The sequence below is a fragment of the Ambystoma mexicanum genome, chromosome 1p (genome assembly GCF_040938575.1).
Source record: "Ambystoma mexicanum isolate Mex_15411 chromosome 1p, UKY_AmexF1_1, whole genome shotgun sequence".
In the NCBI taxonomy this organism is placed as follows: domain Eukaryota; kingdom Metazoa; phylum Chordata; class Amphibia; order Caudata; family Ambystomatidae; genus Ambystoma; species Ambystoma mexicanum.
Genome location: NC_090921.1, coordinates 955,011,774 through 955,028,590, shown reverse-complemented (window position 1 = coordinate 955,028,590; position 16,817 = coordinate 955,011,774). Strand labels below are relative to the sequence as shown.

The 16,817-nt window shown below is 49.7% G+C and overlaps 1 protein-coding gene across 2 annotated transcripts in view; it reads left to right on the top strand.

Moving 5' to 3' along the window:
• XAF1 (XIAP associated factor 1) overlaps positions 1-15,659 on the top strand; it is a 415,035-nt gene extending 399,376 nt beyond the window's left edge. For both annotated transcript variants that reach the window (XM_069653416.1, XM_069653407.1), the window contains 2 exons: positions 14,978-15,045; positions 15,532-15,659. In XM_069653416.1, coding sequence (XP_069509517.1) covers positions 14,978-15,037 — 60 coding nt within the window. In that variant the 3' untranslated portion in view covers positions 15,038-15,045; positions 15,532-15,659. The remainder of the gene's footprint in view (positions 1-14,977; positions 15,046-15,531) is intronic.
• The last annotated feature ends 1,158 nt before the right edge of the window (positions 15,660-16,817 follow it).

Sequence of the window (16,817 nt, the reverse complement as noted above, 5' to 3'; positions counted from 1 at the left end):
TGAGAAGGTGGCGGAGAAAGCCTCAGCTGACACACGCTTCATGGGTCGGATGACCCAGAAAGTGGGTGGCAGTGATGGAAGTGGCCTGAGGGGTAGGGAGGGTAAGGTTGGAGGAGGGAAGAAAGTGATCACTCCAGGAGAGAGGTGTGGTGAGAGGGCCAGAGAGGGGAAGGTCTGACGAGATCAGAACTTCCAGAGTGTGCTCTGCAGAGTGAGTCGGGCCAGAGGGGAGAATAGTGAGTGAGAGAGAGTCACAGAGGTCGCGAAAGAGTCCAGAGGGAGGACAGGAGGCATCCAGGTGGATGTTGAAATCTCCAAGGAGGAGGAGTTGAGTGGTAGAGGCCAGGAGTGAGGAGGAGAGGTCTGCCCACTCTGAGAGGAAGGGGGAAATCAGACCAGGTGGGCGATAGATAGTAGTCACAGTAAGGGAATGGCTAGGAGAGAGAGCGAGCCTGCAGACGAGGCATTCAAAAGAGGAGTAGGCCTGCGTAGGAGTGACAGAGGCAGGATCCACTCAGGGAAGATCAGGGCTACGCCTCCACCGGAGTGGTTGGACCTGGGCGCAGAGAGGATCTTGTAGCCGTCGGGTAGGAGCATATCAAAGCTCGTGACAGAGCTGGCTGTGAACCATGTCTCAATGAGACCTAGGACGTCAAGGTCAAGTTCTTCCAGAAGGTGGCAGATATCAGAGGGGTGTTTGACAGCATAGCGAGAATTTAGGGTGGCAATATGGAGACGGTTTCCATCCTTGAAGGCCTTCCGGGAGGGGTACAGATCAGAGGTACGCCCTGCGGAGTTGTAGAAGGAGCACGAGAGGGGTAGAGAGGGAAGGGGAAGGCAAGGTAGCCAAGGAAGGGGCAGAGGTAGTCACGGAAAGGGGAGAGGGGACAGCAGAAGAGGAAAGGAAGTTCATGAGGCGCGGGAAGCGTCTATCAAAGAGGTGAAGGTTGGCCTGAGGGCCTTGGACCAAAACGGTCCCATTAGAGTTAACATAGCAAACTCTGCGTCTACGATGCTGAGAAGATTTAGCCATGCTAAGGGGGCAAATGAGTTATGTAAACTGGGTAGTAAGGTTCTTTAAGGTGGCATGTAACCCACTATCGAGCAAAGATTTTGTGTGTATTCCAACTGTCACCGGTACCTCTGCGGGGGGTTTGGAGGGGGTTTGTTTGTTTGTTTGTTTATTTTATTTATATAGCGCACCTGACCCGGAGGTAATTGGGCGCTGTCGGGTAGTACAGATTACAAGGCATAGTATAGACAGTTATGTACATGAATACAGTTTGAACATTCAAGGTAAGGTTACAGTGGTACATACATACATATTAAACATTATACATATTATACATTGGGTCATAGCAGTAGAATGTGCCGATCACCTAACGGTTAGTGGTATCAGGAGCTTTGTTTTCTATTTTATTTAGTATCCAAGTGATAGCCTGACTTCTGAAATTGTTAAAGGTTTGAATGGTTTGAATATTCTGAGGGAGGGTGTTCCAAAGCTGGGCTGCTAATACTGGGAAGCTAGAACCTCCAGCTCTTTTTAGATTGTATCTGGGCACCACCAGACGTGGTATGTTGGAGGATCTGGTGAATCTATTGGATACCTTCCATGTGAACTTATCTGTAAGGTGGGGGGGCTTGGTGGTTAAGCGCTTTGTGAGTGAGGCAGATAGTTTTTAAGGCAATTTTGTCCTATATAGAGAGCCACCTGTGGTGCTTTCTAGTTTCTGATATATGCTCTCTTTTGGGAATATTCAGCGCAGCTCTGAGCGCGTTATTTTGTGTAATCTGTAGTTTACTTAAGATGGTTTTGTTGGCTCCTAGATAAAGACTGTTGCAATAATCCAATTTGGATTGTATGAGTGCTCGTGCCAGAGTAATGCAGCTAGTGGGGGATAGTAAAGGTCTACAGGCTCTGATCAACTTGCCGGTGTAGGCTGTGGCCGATGAGGTCATGTTAATCTGCTTAGTTAGGTTAGACTGGGCATCGAGGTAGAAACCTAAAGTTTTTACATGTTTGGCAATGGGAATCCTGTTCCCATCGATGACGATATTTGTATAGTGAGGACTTAGTTTGAGAAGGTTGTTAGATGATCCGACTAGTAGTAATTTGGTCTTATCATCATTCAGGCAGAGGCCATGTGTGGCCATCCATGCCTGAATGATGATGTAGACTTCGTTGATCCGCGCGACGTCTATATCATAGGTTCCTGAGAGGGGTAGGAGTCTCTGGGTGTTGTCCGCATAGTTTGTGTAGGTGACACCCAGACGGTCCAGTTTGTCAAATAGTGGCTTTGTAAAAATGTTGTACAAAGTGGGTGAGACGCAGGATCCTTGAGGGACTCCGCAGGTGATGGGTATGGGGTCAGCAGCTGCTGAAGGTGAGTACACGCACATAGTTCTGTTGGCAAGGAAGGACTGGATCCAGGCAACTGCAGAACTGGAGAAATGGGCCGCTGAGGATAGGTGGTTACAAAGTATGGAGTGATCCACCAGATCAAAAGCCACAGAGAGGTCGAGTAGAAGTAGGATGGCCATCTTTCCTTTGTATTTAAATTCATTGATCTGGCTTTTGAGGTCGACACATGCGGTTTCTGTTCCGTGCGGGGTCTGAAGCCAGATTGACGGGTGTCGAGTAGTTTGTGAGCTTCAAGATAATCTTGTATTTGCAAGTAGGCTATTCTGTCCAAAATGTTCAATAGAAAGGGGACTGTCATGATTGGTCTATAGTTAGTGGGTATAGCCGGGTCAAGGGTCTGTTTTTTTAATAGCGGTAGAACCCAGGACTGTTTGAGGTTACTTGGGACTGAGTTATTGGAGAAGGAGTAATTTACAAGTTTAGTAATGAAAGGGGCAAGGTCTCTAGCTGCATCTTTTATAATCTGGGCTGGGCAGCTATCGCCCTTGCAGTTAGATGGTTTAAGAGAGGCAATGATTTTATGGACTTCAGGAATGGTGACTTTTTTGAATGTGAAACCTGAGTTAATGTGAGGAGTAGGTGTAGGAGCTGGTGTAGTGACTGTTAGTTGGGATCGTTTGTCAGCTATTTTGGTCTGCAGTCCCTTGATTTTATTGGAGAGGGCATTTTGAATGCTAGTACACCAGCCTTTATCCTTAGTGCATGTATCTGGCGGTGGGTTGGGGTTTTCTAGTTCTCTTAGAATGTTGAATAATTCTTTAGTCTGGAGCTGGCTTGGGCTATTCTGTCATTATAGGTTTCTTTTTTAGCCTGGATTGGCAGTGATAGTGGCCAGGTTAGTTTTGTTTTCAGGTGTAGGGGATGATTTCCAACGTGATTCCCATTTTCTTTTTTCAGTGTGGAGTGTTTTCAGCTCTGGAGTGAACCACGAGTTAAGATGGGCTATGGGTTTGCTTTTACGTAGTTTTAGCGGGGCAATATCATCGATGGCTTTAGTCATGGTCTCATTGTAGATGTTGATTAGAGTGTTAGGATCATTGGTGTCCGGTAGGGCATTGAGTAGGGGGGCTACCAAAGGAACTAGAGCATCTGCTGTGATGTTACGTTTATTCCTTGTGAGGCAGGGGGAGCAATAATGGGCTTTTTCTTTTCCAAGTTGTTGATATGCAGTTCAAAGGTCATAAGGTGGTCTAACCATACTAGTGGAGTCGGATCTAGTGGGGTGATGGCGCAATTTAGAACCGCGACCCAATCAAGAATCCTACCTTTTTCGTGTATAGGTTTGGTGCTAATTTGAATGTAGCCTTGTTCTAGTAGTGCAGAGGCTAGAGAGATGGCGTGTGGGTCACTAATGTCCTTGTAACCGAGGTTGAAATCTCCTAAAATGATATTTTGCGCCGTTGGTTTGGTGTTGGCTGCTAGGGCTGTGATATCTTCTTCAAAGGACCCCAGAGGTCCTGGAGGCCTGTAAATGATATGTAGTGTGATAGTGCTGTTGGGTGAGGTTTGGAACTTGACTGAGAGGAGTTCACATGATGCCAATGGCGTAGGGGTGGCTAGTCTTATGTTGAGAGTGTCTTTAAAGATAATGGCTATTCCTCCTCCGCGAGCCGTGGATTTATCTGCCCGGAGAATGGAGTAATTAGCTGGGACGGCTAGGGCAATAGAGGGGCCTGCTGCCTCGTGCAGCCAGGTTTCTGTTATTACAAGGAAGTAAAGGTTATTGTTCACAATCAAGTCGTCAATCTCAGTTGCATGTGCTACCAATAACCTGACGTTCAGTAATGCTCCCTTAGTGGGCTGTGATTGTGGGTCCTTTATTGGTAAACTGGGGCTAATGTCCCTTAAGTTGTTCAGAGGGGCTGTACACCTTTTCTTTTGGTGCCTACGATTATTGTCAGTGGAACCTGGGCGAACTGCGCTTATGATCTTATGGGAATATTCTAATGCTGAGGACTTACTGGATGGCAGTCTACTGGTTAGTCTCTCGTTGCGCTTAGAGATGTCAGGAGGGGAGGCGGTTGAGGCTATTGGCACGGGGGGCAACTTGTCATGTGTGGTGCACATAGTGGAGGCTGGATGTAGTTTGGTTGTGGTTAGGGTGGGAAACGGGGGTAGTGTGGGAAGGAAAGATGTAGGGCAAGGGATAGGGTGGTGACGGGGACATCTCAGTCTGCCTAACCCTTCATCAAACTTAATGTAGTGACCTCTAGTGCAAGGGATGTCAGATGGTATAATGCAGAATGGGAACATAGTTAAAGTTAGCAGTGCCTGCATTCTGTTATGATAATGGGCAACTTGGCGTGAGGTTGCTGATACTGGGTAGTTTACAAGGCACAAATATGCTGCAACCTAGAATCGAAATTTAGCAGGTAGGACTAAATAGATAATCAACATACAGTCAGCTGTTGACATTGATAGCAGTTGGGCGCTAATCACAAATATAGTGCTGGCTTGGACTAGGCTAAAATGCGTGGAGTGGGTGCGAAATCGGCTGAGGCTTAGTGAACATTAGTTTGGGCTAATTTAAAAGCATAAATAGAGCACACCTAGATGCAACTTTAGCATTGGGTGCCAGAGTGGCGCTAATTCAAGTGAGCACACCTAGATGCAACTTTATCATTGGGTGCCAGAGTGGCGCTAATTCAAGTGAGCACACATAGATGCAACTTTAGCAATTCAAATGAGCACACCTAGATGCAACTTTAACAATTCAAGTGAGCACACCTAGATGCAACTTTATCATTGGGTGCCTGAGTGGCGCTAATTCAAGTGAGCACACATAGATGCAACTTTAGCAATTCAAATGAGCACACCTAGATACAACTTTAACAATTCAAGTGAGCACACCTAGATGCAACTTTATCATTGGGTGCCAGAGTGGCGCTAATTCAAGTGAGCACACATAGATGCAACTTTAGCAATTCAAATGAGCACACCTAGATGCAACTTTAACAATTCAAGTGAGCACACCTAGATGCAACTTTATCATTGGGTGCCAGAGTGGCGCTAATTCAAGTGAGCACACATAGATGCAACTTTAGCAATTCAAATGAGCACACCTAGATGCAACTTTAACAATTCAAGTGAGCACACCTAGATGCAACTTTATCATTGGGTGCCAGAGTGGCGCTAATTCACGTGAGCACACATAGATGCAACTTTAGCAACTCAAGTGAGCACACCTAGATGCAACTTTATCATTGGGTGCCAGAGTGACGCTAATTCAAGTGAGCACACATAGATGCAACTTTAGCAATTCAAGTGAGCACACCTAGATGCAAGTTAGCATTGGGAGCCAGGGTGGCTCTATTTCAAAAGCATAATCAGAGCAGGCCAACGTCGCTTCATAAGTACATTTTGTTAATCTGAAGCTGGTTGGGATACCTATATAATCTAGCAGCGCAGTATGCTAGTGCCATCATATGCAGTAGGTCAGTACATTTGAGGCAAGCAGTAGGGTAGCAGTGGGGTGTCTAGTAGGCTGGCTGACGTAGATAGTTCGCATTGCATAGTAAACCATATGGTGGCTCACAGATAAAGGCGGTGACTGGCCGTAATGGGATTGCATAGGGATTAGACTGAAACAATAACGTCTTGTGGTAAAGTGTTGCTAGTATCTGTAGGAAGTAGTCCAGGTGGGTGCCAGGTTACAGGGCTTAGGGACCAGGCGCAGACCGCAGCACGGTGATCTGCTTGTGAGGTCTGCTCGGCAGATCCAAGGGACAGATTAGAAATTGGATTTTTTTTTTTTGGTGGCATGGTGTTTTCATTGATGGTTAAAGCCGATGAGTGCTTTGGTTGCATTCATCTTTAAGCTGGATATCTATACCTTCCACAATGGAGGTGTCGGTTGTGGTAAGTTGTATTTTAGCATATAAAGCAATCATACTATGCGGGAGGTTCCCGGCTTCTGCTTGTCCATGAGCCTTGCTAACGTTTGCCCACATTGCCCTTACTGAACTGGGCTGGAGTTGCAAACTGTTAATTCTGGCAAATTCTCTTGGTATGTCCTTGCTCCATGCAGCAGTGACATGTTCTAGTCTTGGAATAGCCCAGCTCTGTACTTTGAAGGTGCTTAACTGTCTGTGGACATGTTTCCTCAGTTCCACTTGGGTCAATTACATTTTAGGCCAAAGACTAGAATTTTAGCAAGTACCACTGGTTTTATCTACATTTTTAAAGTCTTACATTCCACTCCTGTGTAAGAAAAATGGTGTGTTTCTTAGTATAATTGCAAAGTACTACAGTATCTGTTTTTCTAGGTGTATAATGAGTATGGTATAAACCTAATTGTGTTTTGCCTTTTGTGTTCTCTGCGTTTGTGTACTAAAGATTTTAACCCATCTCATCCTTCTAGGCACTACGATGCATTTGTTTTACTTGTGATACTGTGTCCTGGAGGTTCAGGAATTACTGTGACTGTGATTTGTATTGGCACATGGTGGTCCTAATTATGACTTTAATAATTCATATTTTGATTGTCTGGGGTTCCCCTTTTCTTTCCACCAATAAGCCCTGTGATGTGCCTACCAGCAGGTTGTGTGCAACACATGTGGTTTAAGAATGGGTTGGGTCTTACCTGACCATTGCTGTCCATATGGCATTCCTTTTGGTGAGAAACAATGTTCTGCCTCTAGTATAGATGGTTCCAAAAGTCTTCCTAACAATATCGAGGGCCTCATTACAACCCTCGCGTTGGACCATGGTGCTATTAGCCGCAGCTTTTTACGGCGCCGTTAACCCCTTAACGCCAGGGTTGCGATGAGGCCCTTGGACTTTAACGCCTGCAAAAAGCAGGCATTAAAGTGTGAATCTGGCGTTAAGGGTTTAACGCGCCGCAGTCTTTTACGGCGATGTTAACCCCTTAACGCCAGGGTTGTAATGAGGCCCCGAGCCTCGGAAATAAACGCACGTGATGCATTGTGAACCTTGAAGAGTGTGATAGACCAGGGAGCTCATGTTGCTCGAAATTGTAACTTCATTGTGGGGCCTGGCACGTTTGCACTCAGGCGTAGCTATGTCCTGCTGTCATTTGCATGACAGAATGCAAAAGTGCAGGGTAAAAGGCACCTATCGCCCTGCACATTTGCACTCTGCTGTGCAAATGACCCAAATAGCGTTTGTTTTTCATTGTGAGCGCTACTTATCATGGGTGCATGGTAAGCAGAGTTCACAGTTACAATTGAATGCTTCCCGACATGATGCGGGTATGTCTGCCAGCGTTTAATTGTAATTCTCCAGCATGGGGTCTGGCATGGATTCACATGCTCATGAATATTCCCCGTCGTCAGGCTGGGAATCCTCGGTAAAGAAAAAATCAGTATCAGTTTCGTTTCTGATCTGTCTTTCTTAGTAGTAACCAATCACTGATCTCTGGGTCATACTGCCCCCAGCCAATGACTGCCCTCTCCCTAAGCATGATGCAGCCGGAGAGCCATCTGGAAATGGAAGTCTTCGAGAGAGCCTTCCCTTGATTCACAGACCCAAAGTTCACAAACAGTTGTGACGTCTTCCGAAAACTCTTTGTGCGGTCCACGTAGAACTTCAGCGCTCTAGCTACATCCAGCGAGTGCAAAGTCCTCTCGGCCGGCGTCGAAGGCGACGGGAAGTAAATTGGTAACGCCAATGGCTCGTTAAGGTGGAAGTCCGACAGCACCTTGGGCATGAAGGAGGGGTGCGTCCTCAGCACTACCCTCGTGTCATGAAAAGTCAAGTATGGAGGCTTGCAAGATAGGGCCTGAATCTCTCCCACTCGTCGTGCAGAGGTGATGGCCACGAGGAACGCTGTCTTCCATGACAGGAACTTCAAAGGCGCTGAATGCATAGGCTCGAATGGGGCTCCCATGAGCCTGGTCAGCACCACATTAAGCTCCCACGCCGGGGCAAGGGCCTTCACCGGCGGGAATGATCGGTATAGCCCCTTCATGAATTCCTTTACCAGGCGATGAGACCACAAGGACGCCCGTCCCGTAGCATGGTCTATCGGGAAATGGCAGCCAGATGTATTTGTATGGAGGCCTGAGCCAGTCCAGCTTTGGCCAGCGACAGTAGGTACGGCAGCACTTGAGGGGCTGTAATCCTCAGAGGGTTAATCTTCTGTGCACGGCACCAGACAGAGAACCTCTTCCACTTATGACCGTAACACTTGAGAGTCGGGGACGCCCTGGCCTTTGTAAGAATCTCTCTGCAATCAGCCGGGATATCGTACCCTCCAAACTCTAGTGCTGCAGGAGCCAGGCCTGCAAGTTCAGCTATTGTGGGTCGTGATGGAGAATGGCGCCTCCTTCTCTGGCGAGAAGATCCGCGTCCGCCGGCAGCTTGACTGGTGGGGACGTTGACAAGTCCAGAAGGTCCGGAAACCAGATCTGCCTCGGCCACGCCGGTGCGACAAGGATCATCCTGCACCTGGACTTCTTGAGCTGGTTGATGAGGCGGAGCAGCAACGGAGGGAACGTGTATAGAAACAGGCCGTCCCAAGGGAACGAGAAAGCATCGCCAATGCTCCTCAGCTGTGGGAACCTGCTGGCAAACCCCTGGCACTTGGAGTTTGTCGCCATCCCGAACAGGTCGATCTGGGGTTTGCCCCATCGTTGGAAGAGTCGATCCACTTGATCCTGGCGCAGTTCCCACTCGTGGCACGAGCGCAGCTCCCTGCTGAGTGAGTCCGCAATGGTGTTTTTTATTCCTGCCAGGTGGAAGGGAACCAGAAACATCCCCTGGGCGACGGCCCAGTGCCACAGATCCTGGGCCTCCTTGGATAGGGCTGGGGATCTGGTGCCTCCTTGCTTCCGTATATAGAACATCGTGGTGGTGTTGTCGGTGAAGATCCTCACCACTTTGCCCTTGAGGGACGGAAGGAACGACTTGAGAGCCCAGAACACTGCTCGGAGCTCCAGAATGTTGATGTGGAGAGACCTCTCCTCCGGGAGCCAAAGGCCTCTTGCGTGGAGTTCTCCGGTGTGGGCCCCCAACCCTCCAGAGAGGCGTCCGTTGTCACGTCTCCTGAAACGCTGGGATTTGAAATTCCGTGCCTGTCGTGAGGTGAGCACGGATGCCCCACCATAAGATCGCCCGACGGAACTCCTCGTCGAGAGGGATCCTGTCCTCGAAACAGCCCCTCGCTTGGAGCCAGCGGGCATCGAGAAACTCCTGTAGCAAACGCATCCGAAGTCTGCAAAGGGGTACAAGGTCGATGCATGAGGACATCATCCCGAGGAGGGACTTGAGGGACCTCACCCTGGCCACGTCCGTGGCTAGCAGGCGCCGCACCTTACCCAGGTTGATCTTGGTCCTCTCCTCTGAAGGGGAGGCCAATTGCCCCACTGTATCGAGCTTCGCTCCCAGAAGCAGTGCTATCTGCGATGGAATCAGGTGGGATTTGGGGTAGTTGATGGCGAACCCCAGCTCCGTGAGCAATCGGATGGTCCTCGCCGTGTGTTCGACGGCGAGTTCCCTTGTCCTTGCCCAGATTAGTCAGTCGCCCAGGTAGGGGTAAACATGGATCCCCTGCAGACACAGCCGCGCCGCCACTGGGTGCCGACTTTAATCCGAACGGTAGGGCCCTGAATTGGTAGTGTCGTCCCTGAACCACGAACCTGAGGAACTTCCTGTGCCTTTTTAGAATAGGGATGTGGAAGTAAGCATCCTCCAGGTCCAAAGACGATAGGAAGTCGCCTTCCTCCAGCTGTCCCAGCACGTGCTGAAGGGTGACCATCCTGAATTTCTGCGCCTTGATGTACTTGTTTAAGCGACGCAGGTCCAGGATGGGGCGCCAACCGCCTGTCGTCTTCTTGACGAGGAAGTACCTTGAGTACACTCCGGAGCCCCTGAGCCCTCTGGGGACGAGCTCGATGGCACTTTTCTTGAGCATCGCCTTTACCTCCGACAATAGTTGAGGGGCGTGATTCTCCTTCCTGGACACGGGAGGAATGCGAGGGCACTTCTTTTGGAATTCCAGCGAGTGCCCGTTGGCCAGGGTGTCCAACACCCAACGGTCGGTGGAGATGGACTCCCACACGCTGACGAACTTCGTCAGCCGGCCTCCCACCTGGGTGCTTTGGTGGGGGCCCGACAAGTCAGTCTTGCTTGGAGGCCTCCTTGGCGACGGTGGCGGGAACCCCCTTGCTTGCCGCGACCTCTGTAGGCCTCCTGAGAAGAGGAGCGGGCCGCCTGGCGGTAAGTGGAGGAGCCACCATTGGATCCCTTGGAGACACCCAGTCTGCCTCCGGAGCTCCGAAAGGGCTGCCGCTGTTGAAGTACCCCCAGGGCCCGGGCCGTCTCCCGAGTCGGTCTTGATGGCCTGTAGGGACTCATCCACCGCCTTACCAAAAAAGGTTGTTGCCGTCGAACGGCATGTCCAACACCCTGGTCTGGACGTCCTGGCGAAAGTCTGTCGCCTTGAGCCATCCTCGTCGCCGGAGGCAAACTCCGTTGCCCAGTTGGCGAAATCCGGTATCGGCAATGTCCGTTGCCACCGTTATGGCGGGATCCGACGCCACCTCGCCTTCCTGCAGAATTTCTAGGGCCTCCGCCCTTTTGTCATCAGGCAGGAAGTCTAGCAGGGGAGCTATCTTGAAGCAGAGCTCCCTGTCGTAGCGGGCCACGATCGCTAAGGCATTGGCCGCCTTAATCTTCCTCGCCGCCAACGAGATGGCTGGTGTCGTGGAAGGATTCTTGAGGACAGCGAGCCCCTCCTCCCAGATGTCGTCGAGTAAAGGCACCGCGAGGACTGTTTTCCTCTTGGCCTCTCGTCGTTGGTACAGAAACCCCTCCTATTGCTGTTCTTCAGGGCAGAGCTGGAAGAGCTCGGATGCCGTGGTTATCATGGCGTGGAAAGAGCCAATTTCGTCGGCTGGAGACGCCCGCGGGGGGGGGGTGATGACGGGATGTCGGCTGTGTGATCGCGTCCGTCAACGTCCGTCCCCGTCGCTGTATCCGTCGCCGTATCCTCTCTAGGGTTCGGCGAGGGGGGTGAGGGATCCACCGGTCTCGCAGGCACGAAGGGCGGAGCGGGGTGGACTCTTCTCCGCTTGTTCGGAGGGCTTCCCGACGGGCCTGGTTCTGGATCCTCCGTCGGGGTCCGTGGTAATCTCGTCCTTATCTCGGTGCATAAGGATTGGATTGCCAACAAAATGACCGCCGAGCTATCCTGGGGCTCGGGCAATGGCTGCGACGGACGGGATGGCCGTTCCACTGGGCCCTGTTCGTCGTCGCTATCTTCGATCACATCAGCAGGGACCGCCCCCTGGGATCGAACCTTCTCGAACATCTCATTGAGGCCTATGAACCTCTCGTTGAGGCCTAAGGACCTCTCGTTGAGGCCTATGGACCTTTCGTTGAGGCCCTTCTTGGTTTCCACCAGTTCCTCCTCAGAGGCTGATTCCGAGTCTGTAATGTCCACTGCCCCCTCCCTCTTTTTCAGCCGGGGGCTTCACGGGGGTCTTAGCTGTTAAGGTGTGAATCACGAGAATGTTGCGTACCTGTATGTTTGGTTGATCTCGACGGGGCAGCCAGACTGACAAGAAGAATTGGTGACACGGGGAACCAGCCTCTCCTCCACCCAGAATGGGTACTGGGTAAAAGATGGACCGATTCCCAACGTCACGAGCAGCTCTCTCCTGATTACCGTGACGTCAGGACTGTGCGAGCACAGGCAGGAGAGGCTGAAGGAAACAAGTCCTTGAAACGATGGAGCTCCAAGGTCCAAGGAGGACCGAGACGTGCTGTGGTGCTCAAGAGTCCAAAATGGCCGAGGCGTACACCAAGGGAAGGTGCTGGATGCTGTGGTTCTCAAGAGTCCAAGGATGGCCGATGCGTACACCAGGAGAAGACACTGGATGCTGTGGTGCTCAAGAGTCCAAGGATGGCAGAGGCGTACACCAGGAGAAGACACTGGATGCTGTGGTGCTCAAGAGTCCAAGGATGGCAGAAGCGTACACCAGGAGAAGATACTGGATGCTGTGGTGCTCAAGAGTCCAAAAATGGCCGAGGCGTACACCAGGGGAGGACACAGGATGGATGACCACAGTACACAGGCTGTCGTGGAGCAGGAGAAAAGGATAATCAAGGCAGAGCTGACCAGCCAGGCAGGAGTCCGCAAGACCCGGGATAGGAGCGAAGCTGGCGTGGCCCAGGCAAGGAGAGGAGTCCATAAAAGCAGAGAACCTCTGCAATCCCAGAAGGGAGGAAAAAAGGGGAATTTCAGAGGGACCCTGGGACAGGACAGGGAGCGGGCAAGAGGAGGACCAAGGAGAAAAAGGAGAGGGGAAACCCCAGGGAAGGCAGGAACCAAGGGAAACTGGCACTGGAAGATCAAAGCGAGCGAACAAACACGATCAGGAACAGAACGCGTTGAGACGCGATCTGTTCCCGATCCTCGCTCTCTTTTTATGGGCCGCCGGCGCCCGCGAGGCCTGGAACGCAAGCTGATCGTCGTTGGGCGCCGGCGGACTCAGAGCGAGGCTTGGGAAGCAAGCCCGTCCAATCACGGGCGCCCAATCCACGGCGCGTGCGCGGAACCGTGATTGCGGTCTCCCGCGCATGCGCCGAGGAGCTGCAGCCTGGGCCCCCGCAGCTCTCCCTCTGGCGCCTCTCCATGCATGGAAGCGCGAATAGAGGCGCCAGAAAGGGAAAGTGCGCGCAACGAACCCCGGACTCCCGGTAAGCGTGACATTAGCGATGGGTTGGAAAGAGGAATCCCTCCGCGGTGGCAGGGATACTCTGGGCCCGGCGGGCGTTTCCACAGGCGTAGTCTCAGCCGGCTTCGCCAGGGTCGCAGCGACCACTTCGGTAGAGGACTTTGCTGGGTGGATCAAAGCCCTCACTACCTTCGAGATCGACCGAGTCTGCTCCAGCGGCCTACCCGGGTTCTCGGACTTCCTCTTCCCTAAACCAGAGCGCTGGCTCGTGGTCGAACGTGCCGGGGAAGTAGCGCCCTGCTTGGCAACCGAAGAGCCTGACCTTTCGGCGCTCCCGGTGCCCGCGGACTCGCAGTGCTTGGCCTTCTGTTGGGCCCCCGTCGCCGGGGCGCCCTCACAGGACTTAGAAGCCCGCTCAGACTTCGTCTTCGCCTTCTCACCTGCTGTGCCCTTCTCCAGCCAGGTGGCAAGGCGGGAACGTCGATCTTGTTTGGTCCGTTCCGAAAGGTTCTTGCAGAACGCACAGTCTTTCTCCACGTGTGCCTTGTCCTCATGGAGGCAGTAGAGACATCGAGAATGCTCGTCCTCCTTGAAAATGTTCTGTAATCCGCATCCAGGGCAGCACCTGAACAGCTTGGATCCGGGCGTCGAGCTTCCCTTGTCCTGGGCCATGTCCGTTGGGTAGGCCGCAGATCTTTGGGAGTCCTCCAAGAAGTATAAACTCGACAAAAACTTCACCCTTGAGGGGCGTAGAAGAATTCCGAAACGGGTCCTCGTTATCGGAAGTAGAAACGGTGGAGCTTGACGCTCAATTAAACTGAAAAAATGAGAAAATCTCCTAAAAAAACATGAAAACGCAGTAAAAAACTCAAGAGCTAAACACGAGGACTCCCTCGTGGAGGTCGACGCACACCTTCACAAGATTCTACTGCGTCGATTGGGACTCCAGGGAGGAGTCCACGGTCGGCCAAGCAGTGCTGCTCAACCTGTTCGCATAAGGTGAGCCTGGTGAGGAGGTAAGAGATGCTTAATGTTGAGTTGTTGTATTGCTTAATGTTGAGCCTGTTGCCACCTCCTGTGGTTGTGCATGTGTATACTGCTATGTATTCTTTTATTCATGAGCATGTGAATCCATGCCAGACCCCATGCTGGAGAAGGAACAAGTTACTTACCTGTAACTGTTGTTCTCCAGCATGGGTCTGGCATGGATTCACATCCGAACCCTCCCACCTACCCTTCTGAGGCTCTTCGGTTGGTCATAATGCCACTTGGCATGCTAACAAATCTGAGGATGGCTGCCAGAGGCAGGGCTTAGGGAGAGGGCAGTCATTGGCTGGGGGAAGTATGACCCAGAGATCAGTGATTGGTTACTACTAAGAAAGACAGATCAGAAACGAAACTGATACTGATTTTTTCTTTACCGAGGATTCCCAGCCTGACGACGGGGAATATTCATGAGCATGTGAATCCATGCCAGACCCATGCTGGAGAACAACAGTTACAGGTAAGTAACTTGTTCCTTATTCGCGCTGGCAGCGTTTACAATGGATCCCTATGGGGTCCGCCAGCTTTATGGTGGTGCATAAAGCTGGCGGCCCCCATAGGAATTTCCAGCATTTGCACCGCCATGAAAATCCATGCCAGCGGATGTATGGCGGAGAAGAAGGAAGGTGGCGGGAACGCAAATTGCGTTACACACCTCCTCTCCGCCATACAAATGAATGAAAATATTACGTAGCGTAAGCAAAATGCGTAAAAGCCTCAAGGCTTTTACTCATTTTTCTTTCTGTACGCAGTGTCGAACATGAGCTGCAAAGTAATTTAAGGAGAGGTCTAAGGTGATTGTGTAGTTGCTTAGTAAATCATTTACAAGATATGGAGATTTGCTCTCTAAGAACAATGTTTTCCCTTCCAGAAAAAATGCAAGCTAACAAAAGTCCTTGGGAAAGTCGCAATGCCTCCAGAGCTCGTCTGATGAACAAGGTAATGTTTTAGGCGTGCATTTCCATTTTGAACAAGCACAGACTGCGAAGCAAATCATTTCACAATTTCAAAAAAGCACCTTACAATGCCAGGCAATATACTTTCTAATTGCAAATCTATCATTTGTATGCACCAGCATATTCTAGTTGATAATGTAATTGGTATATTTTCATATCACTTTCTCAAGGTGCTTAACTTCATTGATTCCAGACAGATTGCTCCATATTTGTTTCTTCCTTTGCTCTAAACTGCAGCCCGGGTAGACTGATTTGTACCTCTTCATCCTTCTGAAAGAGGTACAGAAACTAGTACCCTTTAACTAAGCCCCCTGTAGAATTCTCGTTGAAATCATTATGATTATGAAATATATTTAGGAATTAAATGTGAATAATGAGGGACCACTTTCTACATTTTGGGCATCAGAAAATGGTTTTGATTGTATACAATTCATTCACCAAGACTTCGCATTTTCTTCTTTTTTCACAGGAAACGCAGATCATGTTACACTCAGGACCAATGAAACATCAGAATACTGATCATGCCGTTTATTGTGTGTCCATTTTTGGAGAAAGGCGATATCCGCTGCTATTTCAATTAAATTGTCTTTCCTCGTTTCTGACATGTTTCTTGTTTAACATTGACCGTCAAGTACAGCTTTAAATGCACAGATTTGCAGCGAAATTCGAGAATCTGGACTTTTCATAATAAATATCTGTATGCATTCAGAGGGCACAACACCTAGCTGCATGCATTTTGCTTAGGTTGAATCGTCGAGACATTCTTTACTTGAGCTTTGCTGTTCCGTTGACTCTCTCTGGGAATGCAGAAAGATATAACTGTGTCTTTTTACTATACAACATTGGGCCAAATTAATCCTTGGTCGCTTTCCATTATTCCTTTGAACACTACACATTTATTTCCCAGGTTTTATATTGGCTCCCTGGCGAGGTTGCTCTTCCTCCATTCTCAGCCCTTACGCTGGAACTTCTTAGGGAGATTAGGTAGCTGTATGTTTACATGAAATTGTGTCAAGCTCTGGGCACTTCATTATTCTCTTACTAAGAACAATGATAAGTTAGTCTGCCCGTTGCTTTTTTTGTTAGCCTCATTGTAAATGGGAACATTAGGGATTCATATAGATCGATTTCTTTTTTTTACAAAATGACAAATTTACATAACACAAGTTCAATTTCCAAACTGTTACTATGATTCCCAGCACACCTGATGACTCATTTAACACCATGGGAGAAAGTCTGTCCTAGGGCCCTGGTGTAAATTACTTTTAATGTCCTGGTTTCCCTTTTAACCAATGCAACAACACTGATAGCCTGCGTCACTGCAGGTTTTGTACCAGGCCCAACATTTGCCATCAGCATGGTCAATCCCATATTCCCTTTGAGTGACACAAGTCATTCAACACCTTCTTAGACTATACTCAGAAGTCATTCTAGTACTTCCAGAGCTTGAAGGAACGTGTCTTTTTAGCATAGAGGCCTACGGGCGTGTGGCACTCTACAAAGATTTAAATAAATAAAACATGACACCCATTCAAGGCTCTGCCATAAACAATGCTACTGTGATATGATATCAGTTGAAACCATGGAAGGGTTTGATTTTGAAACCACTGCTTAGCAGCAATGGCTGTCCCTAATTTTAGCAAATGCAAGAGGCGTGCTTATCCCTTCTGTGTTGTGCTTTCTGAAGACTTAAGCACAAAACACTTCATTCTCCAGCATGGGGTCTGGCATGGATTCACATGCTCATGAATATTC